This window comes from Pavona decussata, unplaced genomic scaffold (genome assembly GCF_977016875.1).
Source record: "Pavona decussata unplaced genomic scaffold, jaPavDecu1.1 SCAFFOLD_28, whole genome shotgun sequence".
Classification (NCBI taxonomy): domain Eukaryota; kingdom Metazoa; phylum Cnidaria; class Anthozoa; order Scleractinia; family Agariciidae; genus Pavona; species Pavona decussata.
The window spans coordinates 1755909-1780722 of NW_028145451.1; the positions used below are offsets into that span (position 1 = coordinate 1755909).

The 24814-nt window shown below is 38.7% G+C and overlaps 1 protein-coding gene across 2 annotated transcripts; it reads right to left on the bottom strand.

Moving 5' to 3' along the window:
- Positions 1-487: 487 nt before the first annotated feature.
- LOC146485042 (heterogeneous nuclear ribonucleoprotein H-like) lies at positions 488-24164 on the bottom strand. 2 transcript variants are annotated; one of them, XM_085103996.1, is made up of 9 exons: positions 24025-24164; positions 20961-21066; positions 20551-20662; positions 19934-20121; positions 10709-10847; positions 6655-6822; positions 4978-5384; positions 2833-2937; positions 488-1971 (listed from the first exon to the last, which is right to left on the bottom strand). In XM_085103996.1, exons 1-9 carry the CDS (start codon positions 24052-24054, stop codon positions 1304-1306), a joined length of 1923 nt encoding a protein of 640 aa, XP_084960122.1. In that variant the 5' UTR covers positions 24055-24164; the 3' UTR covers positions 488-1303. The 2 variants fall into 2 exon arrangements, with proteins under 2 accessions (XP_084960122.1, XP_084960123.1); XM_085103997.1 differs by lacking the exon at positions 24025-24164 and adding an exon at positions 23909-24016.
- Between the last annotated feature and the right edge of the window lie 650 nt (positions 24165-24814).

Here is a 24814-nt window from a genome sequence, read left to right on the forward strand (position 1 = left end):
GATATTAATGTAACCTTTTGATGTTAAAATGAGCTTGATTTGCTGTATTCTCAAGTCTTCAAGACCTTTTTCATACAATTCAAGCACTGCTTCTTCAAATTTAAGGAGTTTTCAAGGGGAAAACCATTTTCAAGGAGTTTTCAAGGACCTGGCAGTTTTTCAAGGAGTATTCCAGGCCTGTGCGAACCATGAAAGATAAAACCACTGTAATTCATTGCATTGTCAAGAAAGCGGGGATTTATTCGCTAGAGGTAACAGTTCTTGTTACTTGGGACTGAGAACGATTGAAATATAGAAAATTATTCACAATCTTCCACTGGAGGAACTCCACGATTTCAGAAAAATTTCGAACCAACAAAAATTTCTGAATTTTTCTGGTGAACGGGTATAGCACCGTAAACAATCATTTGTTATTTTGTATCATAACATTATCACACTAACAGAGAAGGGCAAGTAAACAAGACCAAAAGAGAAATCCAACAGGCGCTAATGATAATAAAAGATTTATTACACACTAATATGGGTTAATTAAAAAACAAAACAAAAAAAATCAAATCTCTAAATCTATCAGTATACGGTATAACTATCAGACAACAAATGATGTTCCACGTGGTAGCACCGTGAAACGTCGTCTGCTTACTCAGACTATAAACTGACTATAAAACCAATGTTTGATTCAAATAACTAACTGGTTATTGCCCGCTAATTACACAGCGTTATTATCCCAAACCGATAGTGCGTTTTAATCCACTTTCACTCAGATTAAAAAAACTTTGCCACACAAAATAACTATCAACAAGGAAAACATGTGAGTTGATGGTAAAATAGCAGTTGTAAAAATGAGCAAGTGCTGAATTACTATGAAATAAATAATCTGGGTTAACAGCAAAATGATAATGCTAAATGAAAAAGTACTTAATTCAACAGAAATACAAGTATCAACTGCTCGTCTTCTTTAAAATGTCAAACTTCTCTGATCAACGAAAATTTACAAAGAGCTTCATTTGTCCGGGCTATGTTACCGAACTTCACTTAAATTAATGGCACAACTCACTGTGGGCAGTTAAGAAAGCTTACCTTATTGCAGCCCAACTAAATTCGCCATGTGTAAGAAATCTTTGAACAATAAATTAGCCTCATAATTCTTCTGCCACAAATTACATACAAGCTGAAAATTTCTTGGCTAATTGTCTCTTTCACAAGGGAATACAAACTGCAAATTGTGAAAGGATGCTTGTTTTCTCAGGTTAAAGCGACTTAAAAATGCAGCTACAACTTAACCAGCAAGCTTTTGTTAAAAGGTTTACTGATATCCAGGGTATGACACCATGCCTGGTGTGCCTGTGCCCTGGGATTCCTGTTTGATCTGCGTCTGCATGCTACCAAAGAATGACCCGCCGCCAGCTGTCCCATAAGCCGACGTGTCACCATAGCCAGTTTGCTGCTGCTGCTGCTGTTGTTGCTGCTGCTGGTTAAAGGGGGTGCTCTGCTGTGGATTGCTGAACCCGCCTCCTTGCGTACCATAGCTGCCTGTGTTCATACCAGTATTCATCCCGGCACTCATACCAGTATTCATTCCTGTGTTCATCCCTGACGACATCTGGCCACCAAAACCTGATCCGCCATAGGTGGTATTCTGCCCATAACTCGACTGCGAGCCAAAGTTTCCACTGTTAGGCGCAGAGTTGAACCCTCCTGTATTGCTGGCAAAGGTGTTGCCCTGATTCCCATAGTTGCCACCAGTATTTCCTCCCATCTGATTGCCAAAGTTGCTTTGCTGCTGCTGCTGCTGTTGCTGCTGTTGGTTGTTGAAACCACTGCTTTGATTTCCTTGGCCTCCAAAGCCACCCATGTTGCTTTGGTTCCCACCAAAAATGTTTCCTCCACCTCCAAAGTTACTAAAGTTGTTACCATCGTTGAAGTTTCCTCCAAAGTTTCCACCGCCAAAGCTATTGTTACTGAAGTTCCCACCTACAGAGAGGGAAAAACAACCAGCTTAGTTTTATTTGAAGGGCAAGAAAGGAAAGTTGTGATTTTGGAGAAAAACATGATAGCAATTAACAACATACAAAAGAAATGAGATTTTTTTTTTAAGGTTTTTGATGTTTTGGGCACTTTTCAATCTAATGTCTTATTTCCTTTGACTTTGCTGGAATGATTTATACAATGTACTATTCCCCAGACAAAACTTTCAATCATCTTTTTACATTTGGTATAGAGGTTCACAGTTGCTGTTTTATAAGGGAAGTGGTCAAAACTGCAATACTTGAACAGGACCCACCAAACCCCAAAATAGATGGTGGCCTCTGCCTGCACTCCCCTTCCTCAACCTCAAAAGATGGTGTCAATATTGCATAGCCACCCGGCCCTCTATCCAGCAGTAAAAAATGACAGCGAGATTCAAACCTCACTTTTCTTGTTTATCTAGCAATGCTGACTCTTGCTAGCTGAATGTTTCTGTGTCAACTCAAGTTTTAAAGCCAATAAAATTTTGTTGGTAATGTTCACGAGATAGGTGGTGTCTTCAATAACCCCACTACCCCAGACAAGGTGGGTCCTCTTTGAACAAACTTGTTATGACAGGTTCCCTAAAATTACAGCATTACCTGTAGAAGTAAATACATACATACATACATACATACATACATACATACATACATACATACATGTAATTTTTGTTGAGGCAGGTCGGTTTGCGGTAACCCAAAGGTTGGTGTGGACCTGCCAGGAACTAAAAAACTACTTAAATATATGTGCAAGTCTTAATATTATTTAAAGGCTTAAGGGGGTCTAGGGGTAAACTACAGGCATGTTCTGTGTGCTCATACTTACCACTGTTGTTCCCACCACCAAAGCTTTGTCCTCCTCCTGAGCCGCCCCATCCTCTGCTATCAACATCTTCCTCGGACCGTAAAAACAGCTCAATGTAACGATGACCTACACAGAAAAATGCTTGCAATCAGAAAAACTGACTAATCATCATTGCAATGGGGTAACATTCTGTAACCAGCCATTTTTAACTCGTGAATGCGCGCATGCGAAATGAACGAGTTATAGCGATGGCTGACTGTTGACTTGGTTGGTTGGTTCTGTCGTTAACTTTTGGGCGTGCGCAGTGAATGAGTTTTACATTCAATTAGTGGAAAAAACACGCGAACATTTCTCGTTCATGGCGCATCAGGATATTCTTATTCAATATGTAGAGAATAACTTGACGATCATTTAGTGCAAGAATGGAGATTTTTCATTAAATCTGAGCAAAGTTACAAGTTTTTTTCAGTTTTTCAGAAAGTCAGGGGTCGTAAACTCAATTAGTGAAAAAAAAAAAAACGTGAAATTTTTTTTCAGGATGCATCAGAATTCTCTTATTCATTCTGTAGAGAATAATTTGACAATCATTTTAGTGTGAATGGAGATTTTTCGCGAATCTGAGCAAAGTTATAGGTTTTTCGTTTTTTTCCACAAAGTGCGGTGTCTTTTAAGCAAAAGGACGCGGTCAATAAATAATTCTTATTTAGCAAGAGCTTGTCATGTTTCATCATTTTTGGAGTAACTAGGGAATACCCCGCCACTCCAAAAGTGACCCTGAAACGAGTGGATACGCGGCTACGCAGAAACAGTGGAAAATATCACCCCCTCTCCCTCATGTAGCTTCGTGGCTATGCAGCTACGCGGCTACGCAGCTACGCGGCTGCGTGGCTACGTAGCTACGCAGCTACGTGGTTTCGGCTCGTGGATTAAAGGGCATTGTTTCGGCTCGTGGATTAAAGAACGAGGTATATTCATGTGTAGAGCGTTTGTTTTGGCTCGTAGGCGTAGCTGCGTAGCCACGTAGCTGCGTAGCCACGTAGCCACTCTTTTCAGGATTACTTTTGGAGTGGCGGGGTATTCCCTGGTTAAGCCTTACTTTTACTTGAGGATTGCGTGGACTGAACTCCAAAAGAAAAATTTCATGCATTTATGTCGAGCATGAAATGTAATGCGATACTTTGTTGAACAGATTTCCCTTTGTGAGATCGGATTGAAAAACACAAATCTACCTGGAAGTTAAAAAAAGTATGCCCTACAGTAATTTTGTAATTTTAATTCCCAAAAAAACTTCAATTGCCCATCGGGCAAGTGATGGTCAGAATCCACTGGCCTGATTGCGAAATCCGGTAGCCCCGGACTATCGGACAGGAATTTACATGACGTAGCAGCACATGGCATGCTTCTATGAACTTTGAATAAAAAAACACGTGATTTTTTTTTAATCGGCGCATCAGAACAATCTTATTCAATCTGTAGAGAATAATTTTACAATCATTTTTATAGTTCAAGAATGGTTATTTTTCGTTACATAATCGGGCAAAGATATAATTTCTTTTAGCTTTCAAGGAAGTTTCCGTAGCCTTCTAAATTTCAATTACTGATGTGTCATCTGCATTCACGAGTTTGCTCACAGGAGCCTTTGATTCCCATTCTCATGCTTTAAAACAGCCTTTAGTTAATGCAAGCTTTGACACTGCTTTTAGAAATAAGAATATGATGAATTTGTGCATCATTCATTTTCCAATGGACAATAACCATTACTTTTGCCTGGTCAATTGAAAATTTTTAAATTTCTGATTGACTGCCCTCTTAATGGCTCTGCCTTTTACTTGCATTTTTACCACAGGATTTCTGTGAAAAAATTTAGCAAACCAGAGACTCTCCAGGTGACCAACCAATAGCCAAAGAGCCTGAGAACTCTAGGTAAGAGAACACTTGTCCAGTATGTCTCACATAAATAAATTACAACAGTCTGGAAAATAAGTGATCTGTTCAGCTTAGTTAAACCACAAACCTTGGTTGTCTTCTGAGAAGCTCATTAATTGAAATCGCAGACAAAGAATCAGCATTAACCAGACCTGGAAGTTGCCATCTAATGAAGCCAATCCACTTTATACTGACATGATCCAGAATCATTAATTTTATTTACTCTAAAAAGCATTTTACCCATTGATTGCTTGTTTTTCTTCATGGCAGCTTGGGCATCTTCATGGGTCGCAAAGTCCACATCAACTTGGCCACTGAAGGAGCCATTTGAATACTCCATCCAAACATTCACAGGGTTAAGAGGCATAAAGAACTGCTTCACGTCACTCTCTTTTGCTGCATATGGCAAGCCGCGCATGTGAACTGTATGACCAGTAGACGACATCATTCCAAAGTTACCACCACCACCACCACTGCCACCGCCGCCACCCCGACCCTGATTGCGGAATCCACCTCTCATACCCATGCCTCTTCCACCACGACCGCCCCGCCCTGGTCCTCCTCGTCCACCGCCACCAAATCCGTTGAAGTCACCACCATAGCCGCCTCCAAAGACTGGACCTCCAAGGTTGCCTCGTCCCCGGAACCTGTTGGAAACAATGGGATTAAAAGTCTATCACCATGTTTTCCGTCTCTTGATTGGAGCATTTTCTCCACAACTGAGGAGCGGCATTTTCCATCCAAAGAAGAACCTAATCTTAGATCAGCATTATAGTATCGTGCTTTGAAATGAAGCCAGATCCCGGGATTCTCAAGAAGTTCTTCCTCATTACTAGAGTGTGTACAGTGAAGTTCCCCCTAAACTAGCTTCAGCCCCCTCCTCCACTATTTCAAGACACAGGGTGACCTGCAGTGTTTCTCGCATTATTAGTAGAAAGAAAAAGAACGAACAACAGAACAACGCTCCTTTCCCTAAAAACAATATAGCTGCAGGTTTTCAGGTTCCAGTGAAATTAGAGCTTTAGCACAGGTGCAGCCCCTGAAACTGACAAACCCCAGGAAGTAACAAACACAAACCTTGCTTGACACTCTGCTAGTGGTTAAAACATAAAATACAGTGTATGCTGTGCAACAAGATGTTGCAAAAGAGTAAAATACAGTCAACTCTCTCATAGTGACCACTTCTCATAAGCGACCACATCCTGTAAGCGACCACTTCGTAAACAACCATTTTGTTTCTCAGTTAAATACTCTCTCGTAAGCGACCAGCACTCGAATTTTTTAAGGGATCGCGACCACTTTTTAGGCCAGAAATTACACATATTCTTTTGTTTTCTGTTTCCGGTAAGTGACCACCCAACATAAACACGTATGATCGTTAGTAAATCATTACTCAGAAGTGACAAAAGTTCAATTTTTAATGATGCTACCCGGGACTGCAGACAGATAATAACAGTTTACGTGCAGAGAAGGTGGCTATAATTAGATCTCTAGGTATACGGGAATTGTTACAGTGATCTGTTCCAAAATGTTATACAAAGTTTCATTAGAAGAATGAATGGATGTGAAAACATCAAATAAATTAGTTTCTATTTGCCTAATTTTAGCCGCTAAAGTAATATTTTTTTGTAATTAATTAACCAATCGAGTATTAGGCTTATTTTGTTGATCTTTCTCGTAAGCGACCACCTCCCGTAAGCAACCACTTTGTCGTGCCCCAAGGGTGGTCGCTTACGAGAGAGTTGACTCTACATGGATATTGTTTTCACATTTGACACTGTTTTATTTTGGTGAATAGGCCCATGCATGTTAAAATGTTTTACCATCCAGAATGAAGCGACTCTTTAAGAGTAACGATAGCCTACTAAATCCAAAAGCAAGAAGACTTGTTATTTCAACCTTTACAACAGCTCTTACCTTCTCCCGTCTCCTGCTACTACACCTCCACCAAAGCGCCCCCTTCCACCACCAAAGCCTCCAGCAGATCTGTCGTAAGGGCCAGGTCTCGTCGACATCAGAGGCTTTAGTTTTGGTTTAGAGACATATTTGATGTCTGCTTTGGAGCTCTTGAACATTTCAATGTATCTAAAAGAATGAAACATTTATTTGTTTAGTATTTCAGCTGCTAGCAGGCTCAATGCACAAAGTACAGTTTGTTAGAGCTATACACAGCACAGCACAACAATGAACTTTATTACTACTACTAACTACTGCCAAACTCTACACAAGATTACAAAAGCTATATGTTCAACCAGTGCACCTAACACAAAAATGGCTGCTGTTGACTTTTGTACCCCTCTAGAAAAATCTGCATTATTTTACAGAATTTAAATCTAGTAGTCTGAAGATGAAGTCAAAGTGAATAACAATGCGGAGTTCTAGAGACCTATTTCTCTCTAGGGACTGAAAACATGGACTCAGGCTTGACTTCTGCTTACAAAATCTCTTACTAGTTGTAGCATGCAGACTTAAAAACCCAAACACCCAAAAGTCTCAAGAATAACACATTCATGTATTTACTTTGTTTAGTTAATTTTGTCATGACCAAACTCAAGGGTGGCCATTTCTGAAAATGTAAAGATGTAAAGCCCCACAACATACTGTATACAGTACCGCTTGAAACTATGGGACCATTTGCACGCGGTAAAACCTCGTCTTTGCCGATGGTGATTGCCGCGAATTCACCGCGGTGGGACGAAAACCGCAACCGCGGCAAAGACGAAAGCAACCGAAAGCCACGGTGAATTAGACGCGGCAATGCCTCGGTAAAAATACAATAATGACTAATTACTATTGCCAGGGTATTGTCAAACATTATCTCACCTTTCATCCTAAAGATGCCCTCAAACAAAAGAATTTGTAAAGACTCACCGAATCGGAAACCGAACGACCGATAACAATTCGTTTGGCAGTCACTGATGAAAGTTTCTTTCTCTGCATTTGGGACATGGCTCAGTTTTTGTCATGCTACAGGCAACAATCACAGAGCAAAAGACAGTTTCAGTTTAATTCTTGCTGTTTACGCCACACAGTCAAGAAAGATATTCTATTCGTTTGATAAACCTCCTGATAACCCTTCCTACTGATGTAAAGTTTGCAACAAAGTTCAATCGAAATAGCGACGCTGAATTCAAAATATGCAATCGGATTTCAGTACGGACGCGGAGAAAAACAAAGTGAAAATCCCTCCAAATGTATTGCCAATGTAATCCGGATTCAAAAAACTAAAACTTCGTAATAGATTTGATTCGGTATCGAGTGTGAGCGATAAGATTGATTCACTTGGATCAAACACAAACGCGGAAAATTACCGCAACGCTTAACGTATTTTTATTAATATTTACTTTGGATAAAACGAAAACAGCAACTTTAGCGAAAGTGAAAAGCTCCTTCCGATGTTTTAAAACGTTGAGAGAAGCCGTCGTTTGGACGTAGAAAGGACCGTGCCATGATGAAAACACCGGGAAGATTTCAGTCACGTGCTAGGCAACCAAATTCCTTCACGTGTATCAAGTTTCATCCCGCAACAACACAACGCGGAAAAAAATTATAGTAAGTTAATTTACGGCGATTCTTGGTAGGAAACCTGGACGCTTGCAGTTTGTTATTCAGCCACAACGGGAGTAGTAGTACCTTTTCACTTATGCCCAACTAGTTCCATTGTAATTCCTTCAAAAAGACCTGGAAGCGTTCTCTTCTTTCGTCGACTAGCATTCGACCTTTCACTGACCTTTGCGTTGCTTCGCGTATCGAAAGGAATTGTGCGAGTGAAGTTTAATGAATTGTTTTGCACATTAAGCAAATAATTTTTGGCATAATCGGAAATATTATTACATTTACCAGTTCAATTCACGAGTTTGCTCACAGAGCGCTTTGATTATTTCCCTTGAGAGCGAGTGCGCTTCCGTGAAATTTATGACACCTAAAACCGGACAGTTCGCTTATTGTCCTCGAAGAACATGAAAACAAAGCGAACAATAGCCTATTCAAACCCAACCGCGTCCTGCCTTTCACCGCGGCTTCAGTCAACCGAAAAAAACCTAGGTGAAACCGAGGTTTTTATTGCGGTTAGACGAGGTTTTGCCTAGGTGAAACCGCAGATCAAAACCGCGAATCGACCGAGGCAAATTTGCGGCAAATGGTCCCATAGTTTCGAGCGGTACTGTAGACCTTTACCATGTAGTACCTAATCGGTAATTTAAAATTTTTAAGTAGGCCAGAAAACCCAAAAGAATTCACACTGCTGAAAGAGAAAAGGCCAAGTTTGGAAGTCTTGAAGATAGTTTATTGTTAATATTTCTGTCAAGTCTGGATATTTTATAGAAGTTTGTATGCAAACAACTGCAGAAATTCCTGAAGTTACAGAACTGTATCTTCGCTATTCTGTATATGGACAATAGCACCTTTACAAAAACAGCAATAAGATACATAATCACACAAATCTCATCAAAACAGACCTTAATCAAACAATAAACTAAAGCCCTTAAAAAAAAACTATCTTTTTTTCTTTTTCTTTTTAAATACAGTATTGGATTAACATAACGAACACTACAATGTACATCCACAATGGAGAGACAATGGGGCTTTGATGGGTGCACTTTCTCAACTCTCCAGGAAACAAACAATTTATTGGACATCTGTGAGTGGAATATGACAGTCCAAAACAAACCTCCCACAAATTCAGTGAAGACCCAAAAATTACAATTAAAAATAAAGCAAACTGAAACATTGGCAAATTTTGTCAATTGGTCATAAGAATTAACCAAAGTAAAACCCTATTTAGAAATTTAGCAACATTCACTATAACATGTTCTTGGCTCATTCTTATCTTCCACAAACATTAGAAATACACATTAAACACGAAAAAAGCAAATAATACTCACCTACAAGCTGTTTCACAGTGCAAATTTAGTATATTGCATTTGTTACAGTACAAATCAGAATGAAATTTTGCATGTGAAAAAAAAAAAACCCTGTTATCTCTTAAATCAATTTAGTCTGCTACAAGTTTGTTTGGAATCAAAACAATAGGAGAAATGTCAAACAAATTCCTGGTTCAATCAAACTTCCCTCAGTGCCGATCTGTCATATAAAGGACGGTGTGTTGAAGATGTTTCCAATTTCCATTTTTAGATTTAGTAATCTACAGTAGAACCCGACCAATTCAAACATGGTTAACTCGAAGTCCCCGCTACCTCAAACAAAATCTGATTTCCCCTGGATTTGACCCAAGTTTCAGTCATCTACTATCAGCTAACTCAAACCCAGTTAATTTGAAGTCCCTGGTAACTCTTACTAATTTTACTTTCCTTTGGCTCAAATTTACTTAAACAACTCAAACCCTATTTTAAAAAATGTAGGTTGGTAAACGTGAAGCTGTCATAACATAGCCATTAATCTTTAATCTTTACTGATACCGTGACAGGAAGTTTGACTGCACTTGCCTATGCAAGTTACTGTACTGAAGTAACACACCAAATTTGCACTGTGAAAAACACAAAACACCACACACATATGAAGAGCTCAGAGCATTGCCGACCCATGTCGCATTTCAGATCGATTTTTGCTGTTTTAGCTCAGATTCACCAGAGATTTTACACGTGCCTTGAATTCCTTCAGGAAACATTGCTCCAACATTTTATGCACTGCTTTGTGCTTCGTTTTGTGATAAAAATGGAAATCTTGCCCATAATCATGGTTTTTGCAAGGAAGAGCAAAGCAGCGGATAAAACATTGGAGAAATGTTTCCCGAAGGAATTCAAGGCCACATGTAAAAACTTTGGTGAATCTTTGCTAAAACCACAAAAAGCTATCTGAAATGCAGCATAGGTTGGTTATATTCTAAGCCCTTCATATAGTACACACAGGCTGTACATAGTTTACGTAACCAACCAAACCACTGCTACACAGTAATCAGTTTACAAAATTGTGCCCATGGTCCCGTTCAGACCCGCACCATTAATTTCCCCACCTGTGCCCTATGGACTCTTTGTTTTTTTTCATAGCTTGAGTAGCTACTTCGGGAGAGGCAAATTCCACAAAAGCATCCCCCGTGGTCCTCCCGTCCTCATCCAGAGTGATTGTTATCCCATTAGGAACTATCTCCAGCCCTTTGAATTCCAGTAGAGAGCAAAGCATGTAAACCAACAACTGTTATGATGAACACCCAGTCAGTTGAGCAAGGGGTTGTGTTAATATTTAGGGAAGAAGGGATCAATAGTTACACGGAGAAGAAGGCAAGATAGGGGAACAAAATTTGAATGGAACCGTGCTTCACCTTGGTTAAGATAATAATTTTTTTAGCATTCACATAAATTTAATTAATTATTGGGAAAAAAATGTTTAAAAAATAAACTCATTTCTGGCAGACAGTTACGGGTGTGACAGTTTGCTTCATGGAAGTGTTCAATTAAATTTTTTACTGACATTCATTCAAATTTCAAATATTTAATGACAAAAGGTGTCATGCTTGATACCAAATTATATCACCTTTTCGTAAATTAATCATGCTTAAGAGCCGTTGTCAGTAACTTTCGAGAATCCGGCGACAGAAGCGAAAATTCGAATTTTTTTTTATTTGCCCCAAAAGACCCTTTTGGTGAACTATTTTCAAAAATAATATTCAAAAGTTCCAGCGAATTTTTTTTTGGCAAAAATTAGGAAAGTTCGAAATCGGCCTCAACGTGCCCAATGGCCCGATTGAAATTATGCAAATTAGTACATTTTCAAAACTCTCGTTCAAGACAAGGCAACGTTTTCTCGAGTTGAAACTTTCACAATTGTTTTTACATCCCTTTTGCTTGCTTCCAAACTATATTTTATCTCGACCTGAACATTCTTTCATTTGAAGTTAGCAACGTAAAGAATACAATGTTTGCTATTTCTTAGATAGGGTGATTTTAGCCATATTTCAGATGACCATATCATCGGGGGTATACGAATATACTGGTAATGAAATAACTTTTTTGAACGGGTAAATTTTCTTATTTATCATGTTAAAATATTTAGTTTGGCCCGTGAAAAGCGAGCGCGCTAGGTCGAGATGTGTGGAATGCACTTTGACACAATTCGCCATTTCAGCACTTCATGTTCCTCCTGTAACTTTGCACGTGTCAATACAGTTCACGGAAGCTTTTAGATGAAAGCCAAGGTCTCTAGTTTCATTTCATACTTTAATACACGTAAATAACTAGCTTTAAACTTGAGAGCTCCCCATATTAGCATTAAGTCATCAAATGATTCGTTTCAGGTGAAATTTTCGAGTTTATATTGAGCCGTTCAAGTGAGATGAAAGAGCCGTTCCCAGGGAAACAACTTGAAACAGTGAAATTAATACCCTGTCTCCCAAATCATGCTACACTTCCAAACTACCGTTATTTTTAAGCTAGAAAGTGTAAATGCTCCCTTTTTGCGTGACCTTAAACAGAATTTGCCTTAAATATTACGAATAAAGTCCACTGCAATAAAAAACTGAAAAAATCGCGCACCGACGTAAATGTAAACATCAGCCGTTTCTCAACTCGCCACATGGGTGAAACGCGTCCGTTGTTTTACCTCTGAATACATTTATGACCAGAAAGTAGAAACAAAAATTCTTCTCTATGCCCATCTATATAAAAACACTTGCCAACCAAGCTTTTGTTTTTCTGTGTGTTTGTCGAAAATATTGAAGAATAGTGCAACATTGTTACTGACTACTTGACTCATTCAATCACAACCGGATAACACGACTGAATACTAGATATAAAAAAATGCTCTTAATTCTCTCCAATCGTTACTCACATTATATCCGGCGATATCACATCCCAGAGGCAAGGTTGAAAGTTGTCTCAAATTTCGCATATTAAAAATTTAAAGTTTTGAACAATGCGAACAACTTTCATTGCGTGACACGTGAAATGTGATACGCAAGCGCGCGAAAAGCACAGGAATAAGCTATGTCAACATGTGCGCTTGTGATGACAGTGCGAAAATAATTTTTGAAATTACAAGAAGAAATTAAGACAAGTCAAGGTCTGCAAGGTATATTTGATTGCCGGATTGAAACGAAAATCATGTATCCTCCGGGGGGGATTTTACCGAATTCTCATCAACAACAACAACAACAACAACAACCTTTATTTTCCTCAAAATAAAGCCGAAATTAACTAAAATGAAAAGTAAACAAATCAAGAACTTTCGAGGTCTCGATGCGGTATTTCAATACTATCCTCAAACAAAAAGCTAATATATTTAAGAGAGTAATGTTTTTCTTTCGCCATGGAACCTCTCCGTGCGGATCGATCAACTCAAAAAATGCGCAACTTTTGCAATGTGTTACGCTTAATCAATGCAAAAAGGGCGTTCGCTCGCACCTATACAGGCACAAAAGATCCGGCCTATGAAGAAATTCAGGACGAAATAGTGTTGTTGCTAGAAAGGGCAGGTAAAGTGTTTTCATTTGAGTGAAACTAAGAGCATGAAAGAACATTTTATTTCCTTTTCTGATTTTCCCCTTTTTTTTTACAATCGTTGTTCATCATGATCAATGTATGCACTGTGGCTTACCCTAATCCAAATGGAACTCGTAATTAAGTTATATCTTCAACCAATTCCATATAAAGACCACTATAAATTGAATAATCACTAGACTCTGGTACACAGGTTCAAAAGATACTCTCACTGGCCTTTCAAAGGCTGTTTGTGTGGTGGATACTCTAGAGCACGCTAGGAGGATTTAACAAAGACAACGTCAGACTTGAACAGTGACGGCCCGTAAGAGATAACACCGTCTTTTAGACCGAACACGAACATCTGAGAAATACCAGCCGTGCCCCGTGTCCTTTGACACTAGTGCGCGCGCTAGAAAATAAATTAGGTTAAACTCTTATCTTAAAATTCGATCAGCTCTACCGTCAGCAATAATGCAGAATAATGTTGTGTATTTCCAGTTAACATTTTATCACCATCGTTGACTCATCTCAAACTGACATTAAAGCTACGTTAAATATTTGACTGCAATAGGCCTTATCACGGTTTTCGACGCCATTTTGAAGAGTAGGCAAACAGGCTTGAAATGACAGTGTTTGTATGGAAATTCGAAGTCAAATAATTTTCATAAAATGATAAAACATTGCTGCTGAAAAATTCATGAATTGGAAACTTTTGGCATTAGGAAAAGGATTTTAAGAAAAAAAATTGGAGGGATGTAACTGTGCCAGAAAGCGTCCAGTCGTGTTTTGAACTTTCCATACATTTTCCTGTATTTTTTTTCCTGCGAACTATTTTTAGTACTTCAGTTCACGGCTGGTTCGCTTTACAGACAAATGCATGGAAAGTTCAAAACACGACTGGACGCTTTCTGGCACAGTTACATCCCTCCAATTTTTTTTCTTAAAATCCTTTTCCTGCTAATGCCAAAAGTTTCCAATTCATGAATTTTTCAGGGTGTCAGTAAAACGCGGGGTCGGGCTCGGGGTCGGGGTCGGGGTCATTTTTTTTCTTTTTTTTTTTTTTCTTTTTTTTTAACATCACAGGTCATTTGTGGGTCAAATAAGGATTAAAAACAATATAAAAAAGTTAAGTCTCTAAAGCTTACTAGCTTAGGATAGGTCATCGGTGACAACACTCGATGCAGTTCCGTATTCTGGCGGACATTGGTTCCGTGAATTGACTACCTTTTATTCTTCTACGAGACAATATATTTCCTTGAACTAATAAATTCTTGAACTAGAATGTGCATGAACTCATGAACACCCCCGCCGCCTTCCATGATCGTGCTCGTTTGTTACAGTCAATCCATGTCACGCGTGACTATTATTTCCGAGAATGAAATAAACATGCGTTCGAATTTCTTTGTAAAGCTCGGCATTTGAATGGAATGTAGAACATTTCCCTGGAAATCTTTCCAAAAAAGACAATTCATGAATTTTTCAGCAGCGATGTTTTATGGAAATTATTTGACATCAGATTTCCATACAAACACTGTTATTTCAAGCCTGTTTGCCTACTCGTCAAAATGGCGTCGAAAACCGTGATAAGGCCTATTTACATGTCAGTTTTGATGTCGGCAATGAGATTTCAGAGTTCTCGTAGAAATTTCCCTAGTTTATTGACGGTATAAAACTATGAATTTTTCTTTATATTACAGCACAAGTATTTCAAGAATTACAATTGTCTCTAAAGTATTTTGAATCTTTTTTTTTTTTTGTCGGCCAATGCGTCTTTTTCGGAAAGATTTCCAGAGAAATGTTCTACATTCTATTCAAATGCCGAGCTTTACAAAGAATTCGAACGCATGTTTATTTCATTCTCGGAAATAAACGAGCACGATCATGGAAGGCGGCGGGGGTGTTCATGGAAGGCGGCGGGGGTGTTCATAGTTAGTTCATGCATTGCACATTCTAGTTCACGAATTTGTTAGTTCAAGGAGATATATTGTCTCGTACCTTGTATTTTTTGCCTCATTTCGTTTCTTGGAAGAATAAAAGGTAGTCAATTTACGGAACCAAAGTCCGCCAGAATACGGAACTGTATCGAGTGTTGTCACCGATGACCTACCGGCTAAGTTAGTAAGCTTTAGAGACTTAATTTTTTTTACATTGGCTTTAATCCTTATTTGACCCACAAATGACCTGTGATGTTGAAAAAAAAAAAAAGAAAGAAAAATAAAAGAAAAAAAAACAAAAAGAAAGGAAGAAAATAAAGAAAAAAAATGACCCCGACCCCGACCCCAACCCCGGCCCCGACCCCGCGTTTTACTGACACCCAATTTTTCAGCAGCAATGTTTTATGAAAATTATTTGACATCGAATTTCTATACAAACACTGTTATTTCAAGTCTGTTTGCCTACTCGTCAAAATGGCGTCGAAAACCGTGATAAGGCCTATTGTATTTTAACAAGTTAACCTGAAAAGAATTCTTTTTTTTTTCGTTCCATTCATGATAAACGTCCTTATTGCATTGATTAACCGTAGTTCGGCGTCTGAACTGGGCCTTGGGCCCAGTTCAGACGCCGAACTTTTCATGAGCCGAACATAATTCAAATTAAGGTCGGCCCAAATCACGAAAATCCCGCCTTTTGATTCAGACGCCGAACTTAATTAACCGAACTTAATTTACTTGAAGCAAAACCAATCGAAATGTTAGCCGTTTTTCTTTTATTTTTTCTTTTTTTTTAGTTGAAATACGTTATAATAATTTATGCATTAGGTTCGGCTCATGAAAAGTTCGACGTCTGAATCAAAGCCGTTCCAAAGCCGAAATTCCCGGCTGAGCCAGGCGGGAAGAACGGCTGAGCCGTTCCAAATTGAAACAGCCGTTCTCAACTGATTCAGACGCCGAACTTTTCATGTACTTAGGGACCGATCGTTTATTACGTCCTAGGGGGGGGGGGGTGTTTTTTGAGGGGGGGTAATTTTTTTAAATGAGCTCTTTTTGGGGGGGTAATTTTTTACCTTGTACGAAAAGTGAGGGGGGTAAAATTTTAAGACATACAAAAGGTACCAACTAAATGTATTTAGCAATCATTCTCATCAATCATAGAGTTGGTAAAATCGACTAGAAACTTCTCCATATCGCTACTATTCTTCAGAGCGACAAAGATCTTGCACGTAATAGGTTGAGTAATGACATGGACATGCAAACCGTGTATTTCATCAAGCAGTTTATCTCTGAAGGCTTGTTTATCTGGGCAAAAAAATTGACTAAAAGACGAATAGAGATGGTAGGCTTCTTCAAAATCTATATATCCACATCCATACATCGAATGCTCCTGTACTGCTCTCAAACCCCGAGCTGCTTTGACCTTCTGTGTACCTTCTTTTGACGAGTGAAGAATAGACTCCAGCAATAACAAAACATCGTCATTATCAAGACATTCAAGAGATATTCTAAGGTACATTTCCTTACTTGAATTTCGCCTAACTTCTGATTGTTTCTCTTGCCAGTTCAGATTCAGAGAGCTAGCGACAAGCGTTGTGCCCAGGAACTTCTCAACAATTCAACCACAAGGCCAACCATTGGGGGGGGGGGGTAAAATTTTCAAACTGTCATTGTAGTGGGGGGTAGAACTTTTGTTTAAAAAAATTTGGGGGGGGTTTTCGATGTTTTAGAAAACCAGCGCCCCCCCCCCCCCCCCCCCCTAGGACGTAATAAACGATCGGTCCTATAATTCGAGGTATTAGGTTCGGCTCATGAAAAGTTCGGCGTCTGAACCGGGCCTAACACATTGCAAATCTTGCGCACCTTTTGAGCTTGATCCACAACTTTTGAGCATTGATCCATGGCGAAAGACAAACTTCACTCTCCTAAGTGTATTAGCTTTTTGTTTGAGGATAGTATTGATATACCGCATTGAGGTTTCAAAAGGTCTTAATTTGTTGACTTGATTTGTAAATTAATTTCGGTTTTACTTTTCCTGTAATGTTATTGATGAGAATCAGACACAGACAATACAGAGTGAATCTCGGAGGAGGAAAACTACATGATTATCGTTTCAGTCCATTAAATATACCTTGCAAACCTTGACTTGTCTCAATTTCATCTTGTAATTTCAAATTATTTTCGCACTGTCATCACTGACAAGCGCAAATATTGACAAAGCTTATTACTGTTCTTTTCGCGCGCTTGCGTATCACATTTCACTTGTCACGCAATGAAAGTTATTCGCGTTCTTGCGTTGTTCAAAACTTTAAATTTCTAATATGCGGAATTTGAGACAACTTTCAGCCTTGCCTCGGGGATGTGACATCGCCGTATATAATGTGAGTAACGATTGCAGAGAAGTAAGAGCATTTCTTTATATCTAGTATTCAGTTGTGTTATCCGGTTGTAATTGAATGAGTCAAGTAGTCAGCAACAATGTTGCACTATTTCTTCAGTATTTTCGACAAACACACAGAAAAACAAAAGCTTGGTTGGCAAGTGTTTTTATACAGATGGGCATAGAGAAGAATTTTTGTTTCTACTTTCTGGTCATAAATGTTTACAGAGGTAAAACAACGGACGCGTTTCATCCATGTGGCGAGTTGAGAAACGGCTGATGTTTACATTTACGTCGGTGCGCGATTTTTTCAGTTTTTTATTGCAGTGGACTTTATTCGTAATATTTAAGGCAAATTCTGTTTAAGGTCACGCAAAAAGGGAGCATTTACACTTTCTAGCTTAAAAATAACGGTAGTTTGGAAGTGTAGCATGATTTGAGAGACAGGGTATTAATTTCACTGATTTCAAGTTGTTTCCCTGGGAACGGCTCTTTCATCTCACTTGAACAACTCAATATAAACTTGAAAATTTCACCTGAAACGAATCATTTGATGACTTAATGCTAATATGGGGAGCTCTCAAGTTTAAAGCTAGTTATTTACGTGTATTAAAGTATGAAATGAAACTAGAGACCTTGGCTTTTATCTAAAAGCTTCCGTGAACTGTATTGACACGTGCAAAGTTACAGGAGGAACATGAAGTGCTGAAATGGCGAATTGTGTCAAAGTGCATTCCACACATCTCGACCTAGCGCGCTCGCTTTTCACGGGCCAAACTAAATATTTTAACATGATAAATAAGAAAATTTACCCGTTCAAAAAAGTTATTTCATTACCAGTATATTCGTATACCCCCGATGATATGGTCATCTGAAATATGGCTAAAATCACCCTATCTAAGAAATAGCAAACATTGTATTCTTTACGTTGCTAACTTCAAATGAAAGAATGTTCAGGTCGAGATAAAATATAGTTTGGAAGCAAGCAAAAGGGATGTAAAAACGATTGTGAAAGTTTCAACTCGAGAAAACGTTGCCTTGTCTTGAACGAGAGTTTTGAAAATGTACTAATTTGCATAATTTCAATCGGGCCATTGGGCACGTTGAGGCCGATTTCGAACTTTCCTAATTTTTGCCGAAAAAAAAATTCGCTGGAACTTTTGAATATTATTTTTGAAAACAGTTCACCAAAAGGGTCTTTTGGGGCAAATAAAAAAAATTCGAATTTTCGCTTCTGTCGCCGGATTCTCGAAAGTTACTGACAACGGCTCTTAAATGCAACGAACAGCAATGTATAGAAACAGATCTTTACATTGCAATTCAATGGCCAACCAAATGGTTGATAGGCAGAGAAGAGTGTGTTGAAAATAGCATCACATTAAAAGTACACATTACTTTTGAAATTATATTAAAGTTCTTTAAAAGTGTGTAAGGCTGTTGGGGTTCAATACCAAATAAACTGGCCTCACATCAAAAAAGGTGTCTAACATACAAAAATGCAAAACATTTTTGGTCACAATGGGACCCAATTTCAGGACACCCACAATGTCATTAAACTGAGAATTATTTCAAAATACCACACACAACTCTGGACGTTTTCATGTGGACGATTGTACCTTGTAAAATTAACTATGCTTTTCAATAACATACAAACACTGGAGTTCAAACCTAAACCAAAGATTGCTTCTAAAACCCCATTGTCTTTGTTTCCTGGCAAATAATGATCATTTTCTCAGGAAACAAAGAAAAAAGCTAAAAAAAATCCAGACTTTTGTTCTAGGTTCCAACCCAACTGGACACAAGTGTTCAAAGAGCAGATAACTGTCTAGTGGATACATGTGTAAATCAGTATCCAGGGGATAAAATGTACTACAACCAATACATTTTATCCACTGGAGAGCAACTTATCCACTGGGTAAAGTTATCCATTCTTTGAACAACTGGGGCCTCATGTAATTCCTGAACCATGAAGGAAGTACGAGTATTACTAATCCCCTCTTCCCAGATGCGATACTGATCCATCACAGGCTACCACCAGCATTTTGTCACCACCATCCTACACCAAAAGTTTCTTGTTGAAGGAAACTATGTACACACAGAGACAAAACTAGTTTCAACCGCCAACCCTCCACTGAAACCTAGTGGTATGTTGGTGAGTATCTCAAAATTTCAATCATGTTTGATTGTTAAATCTATAGGAGTTCGGAGAACAAAGAAGGTTAAACTGTTTGCAGACTTCAAAATGCCACCTTCCTTAGTTCTGATTGGTAGGTGTCAATCCACTTTACTTTAGATTTTGATCTCAGGGATGCTTCTCGTTGCCGTGGTTACTATATATATAATATTAATAGCAGTGTAAGACACAATCTTTAGTTGGGTTTTAACAACAGAGTTTGTAAATCATCAAAACTTAAAGCAAGATTAAACACGGTTAACAATTAGTTTGTTTTTACCTGTAAAGAACTGTGCAATTTCCTCTTTTGACACTTGAAAAGGCAGGCCTCTAAGCCTAACAACAGGTTCATTGCCTCTGTCTTGGGGCTGCCCCATTCTCTTGCAGGTCCACTCCATCTCGCCTGACTTGGACTCAAAGACCTCAACATACCTCTTGCCAATGAAGTTGTTACTCTTAGCAAGAGCTCTGCAGAGAACAAAATGCATTGGTCATTCACAGTTGAAAGACTTGGTAGAAAAACACCTAGGAATTATTGACAATTTGGCTTTGTAGGGCTGCCAGAAGCTGGGCATAAACAAAAAAAAATCACCCATTCTTGTCGTTTTTTTACCCATTTTCAAAATCTTAGTGAAAAGCAATCTTCAATGTACTGACCGACCATAATACCCAGCTGCCAACTACTATAACTAATGACAGTCTTTACCTAGAAATCTTATTTACTCCAACCATTTTTTATGTTGGCAAACAGTCTGGTTTTCATTTTACACAGTTCCCTAGCATAGAATTACCCTATTATTTTCTAGAAAAAAAAGTCAAGCAACTAAACCAAGTCGGGTCTGATGCATGATTCATTTCTGTTAAATACATCATTCACGCTTTGTTTCAATAGCTCACTTTTCCATATCTTCCATGGAGACAAGCTCCACAAAACATTCTCCACTGGGCCTTCCATCACTGCCGTAGGTAAAATGAATTCCATTCTTGGCACCACCACTTATGTTACAACCTTGAAAAAAACAAGCAAGAGAAAGTGTGTTTAAGTTTTAAGATGAGGGGCTTTACAGGCTAATCAGGCTGGTACTCATCTCTGGTAGCATAAGGTGATTAGTAGTATCACTACTCCCCCCTGGATGGGATGTTCAGTTCAAGTAAAACTTGTTGACCAGGCTTCCTCTAGAATTGCCATGGTTGCTACATGTAATTATGTAAAGTTGCCCAAATCAGCCAATCGGGAGGTTTTCTATAACAACACTACCTCTAAAATTAATTTTAAGACAACACAACTAACAACGCAAAATGCTTACCTGAAAAGAATTCAGCCACATTTTCCGCAGTTGCAGACCAGGGCAATCCACGGGCACGGACAACATATTCTGATCTTAAGTCATCATTCATGTTGTCTGGATTAGCCTAACAATCCAATCAAATTATTGTTACAGAGAATGTACATGAAACTAACAGCTATAGTAGTGTTGACTTCTTTGCCTAGATGTCCTTCGGGACAGCTTGAAAATAAATTAGTCTATTTCATGACATTCTTTACTTAAGGGGAACCATCACAAGAATTTGATTTCATTTCAAAACCTAAAAATGTTTGCCTGTCAACAGAAACAAAATTAATATAATTGTGTAGTTTTGTACAAATTATCACCCCAGTGCAATAAAACTGTCGATTAGAAGGTTGAAATGGATGGAAACTTAGCAAGGCTAACATTTTCAAGTTCTCACATTTTTATTTCCAAAATGAGCTAGAACAGATCATGAGTTGTCCTTTTCAAGAATTGAGTCGATTTCTTTCCTCTCGTTGTTCTTGAATTATTTTTTAGCTAAGTAAAAGTCTTATTTTTCCATTTTTAAATCAAGAGGTCAAAAACCCCATGTCACCCAGTCACGTCTTTAGGCTATTCTGGAAAATACTTTTTTTTGTACTTACTGGACTGTCATAACACTATGGAGAAGCTGGTTCCACATGGAAACTAACCAGTCAGAAGCTAAAGAATTAAGTCCCCCACTCCTGTTATCTTTATTGGAAATTTTCAAAATCTGAGTATCCAGTCTGTACCGTAGTTGACAGACAAAACAACCAGTTTCCTGCTTCTAAAGATAGCCTGACTAATACCTCAATGAAAAGTATTTTATTTTTGGAGCCCATGGGAGGTGACTGTAGGTAAAAATTTATTGATATTATTGCAATAATTTCAACCTTACCAGTCATCTTGAAGTCGACAAAATATTGTGAACATGATTTTCAAACTGAACTGAAACCAGTGGTGCATGAAATGGGCTAAGTTTTGAAACGAAGTCTATAATCAACCTTTTACTCCCACGTTGCTGCACGTACATGCAAACAGCAGTACACTGCAATAAGCACCAAATGACACCTAACCTTAGGAAAAATTTTGAAACCTACCTTATTCACCATTTTCACACCACCAAATGGTCAACAAATGGACAACAACAACAACAAAATATATTAAACGAAAAAGTCACCTCAAAGGGATTAGTCATCCCTGGATGAAAATTGAACGGAAAAGATTTTGGATATAAAAGTTGTCTGCCTTAAAACAATAAAAAATCACACTGGTCCTCTTTTCACATCGAGATGACTTATCCAGCTGAGATGACTTGCTTATCCAAACAGTTTCCTGTGGGATGCCCATTATTTTTGTCGTGTGAAAATGGCTTGATGTTACATGTACTATTTTCACAAGACTTAATTAAATTTTTGCAATGTTGAAGGACCGTGGAGATAAGGTTAGGTAGATGTTCATAAACATCCCAACAGCCCACTATATATTTTGTAACAAAATAAATAGTAAAAATGTTGCGCACTTCAGGGCATTTTCATGAACCAGAATATCAGCATCACTAAAGAAACAGCGGTGCTGTGTCGGTGGGGTCAGTAGAAACGAATGCCTGGTTCATCAACAGAGTTGATAACTACAGGTAAATTGGCCACCATAAAGAGATTCGAATCAGGACTCAAATCTCTTTACGCTGGCAAATTTACCTTTAACAGTTAGGCCTGGCTTACATGTACGACGTAAGCATAAGCACAAAGATGTTTACATGTGCGATAAGTATAAGCATAAGGTGACGTACCAAGCACAGAAGCATAAAAATTTGGCGCAATTGCACGGCCGGGCTGCCTTTTGGCGCAAGATTTGATTCCAACATGGTGGAAAATGGCAACGCATGAGTAACTAGAATGTATACTGACAACTTGTCACTGTTTTTCAGTTTCCTTTCCTTGAGCTTGTGCTTGCGTCGTCCCAGTTTACACGTACGACGCAAACAAAAGCACAAGCACAAGAGAATGGAAATCGTTTCATTCTTTTGTGCTTGTACTTATGCTTGCGCCACGCGTGTAAACCGGAACAACACAAGCATAAACACAAGCGCAAGCACAAGGCGCTGATGCTTGCTTCGCACCAGTTTACAGGTAGGTTTCTTGTGCTTATGCTTGTCGTATGTGTAAACCAGGCTTTATCAACATTTTTATCAGTAACACCTTTTTTGTTTGTTTTGAGATGTTCCAGGTGATAGCACAGCATTCAAAAAAATGAAAAGCTCCGAGGGTCAACTCTAAAGGCCATAATATTCAAACCACGACAAGAGAAACCCGCAGGTCGCACGATTTTAATTAGGGTACTGAAACTTAAAAATTCACCAGCTCAAAAGGCATTGCTCAAAGCGTGCAACTTTGACAAAACGCCCTTCAATCAACCAAGGTATAATTTGCAACTTATAGCCAAAATGTAGACAAATGAAATGCCATCGAAGCAGGGCGAGTTAACTTAACCAGATGCGAAAGGGAAAGCGAAAATGCACCTAATTTAAGGACTTATTCACGTTTTTAAGTAACAGAAATAACTAGAATACGATCTGCATTTATATTCCTTGCAGAGTTTTGGATATAATCGAAGTTATTTGCCAAGCTAGTCAAGCTTTCGATAGACACCTTCGTGTAACGGACGCTTGTAAGTTAAATAAACGCCATTCTATCCTTATGCGACATCATTTGACGTAAAACACACTGTCTTGCCGCCAGAAAGCAACGCACTGAGACAAGCATGGTTGCTGATTCCCCCACGCGCTTCTTCCAATATCTCGTTAGTTTATCGCTGATGGAATTGAAGGTTTTTCATTCATTTGTTACTTGATTGATTGAGTAAGCTTCAAGCAAGTTCGCCTTCTTATGAATACAGTAAATTTCGGTTCGAAGATAAGCTTAATGTATCACTGGCCTTACCATACAGATACAGCCTCGGTCCTTACAAGTTGAATTGACGAGTTGAGCACGATGTTCGTTAGGGGAACGCCTTGCACAAACACCAAGAAACGATAAAGAAGATTGTCTAGACTTACCTCTGAGCTTTGGCTGTCGAGGGTTGTCATAATATTTGTTGGATATGTCAGGTGGATTCTAAAGGTCAGAGAAAATTACCTCTCAAATTAAAAATCAAAGCACTCAACTTCCAAACAAGATGGCGAAAAAAGCTACTGTCAAAAAGACCACGTGGTATCAAAGAAAGAAAGCTAAGCATGTCGGGATATTGTCTTTGCAAAAGGGGAGGGGGAGGGGGGAATCCTGAAAAAAATCAGTTTTGCAAATTGAGAAGGAAAAAATAAAAAGTTTGCAGACTAAACTCTTCATTGCAGTAGGTCATTTGTACTCAACTCGCTCCAAAGAGTATGCTTACAAGCATTCGATAGCTACAAGAGATTATTATAAGTACTCTTTTTATCCAAGGACAATTTCAGAGCGGAACAAACTGCCAAGGGAAATTGTCTTGTCTACTTGTAAGGCTTTGAACGAATGCAAGTTAGTGTTTCAAATTTTTTCTTTATATAACGAAATCATCCTCGGAGGTCTAGTGGCAGTTTCGCTGGGGCAAAACTCATGCGGGAAAAAACTTGTCAAGCTTTATTTGAGATGTTATTCTCTCACTCCCGTTTACTTCCTCCCACCCCGACTAGACTAGCTGCCCCTGGGTCTCCGAGGATATTGCAAGAACGATGTTGGAATCAGTGAAAGGTTCCGGCAATTCTACTATTTTTATAACGAATCTACGTCACGCATAGGTTTGCCAAGTTGGTTTGGCGGGCGATTCTTTCTATAAAGCAGGAAGTCTTACGATCGGGCCAAACGGATGCA

Bases quoted from the DNA above. Each gene is read 5' to 3' on its own strand.
- LOC146485042 (XM_085103996.1), bottom strand. From the start codon at position 24,054: ATGACAACCCTCGACAGCCAAAGCTCAGAG. The intron at 10,848-19,933 runs GTAAAAACAAAC...TGGAATTCAAAG, and splicing joins AATTGCACAGTTCTTTACAG to GGCTGGAGATAGTTCCTAAT. The intron at 6,823-10,708 runs GTGGGGAAATTA...TCATTCTTTTAG, and splicing joins AAAGAGTCCATAGGGCACAG to ATACATTGAAATGTTCAAGA.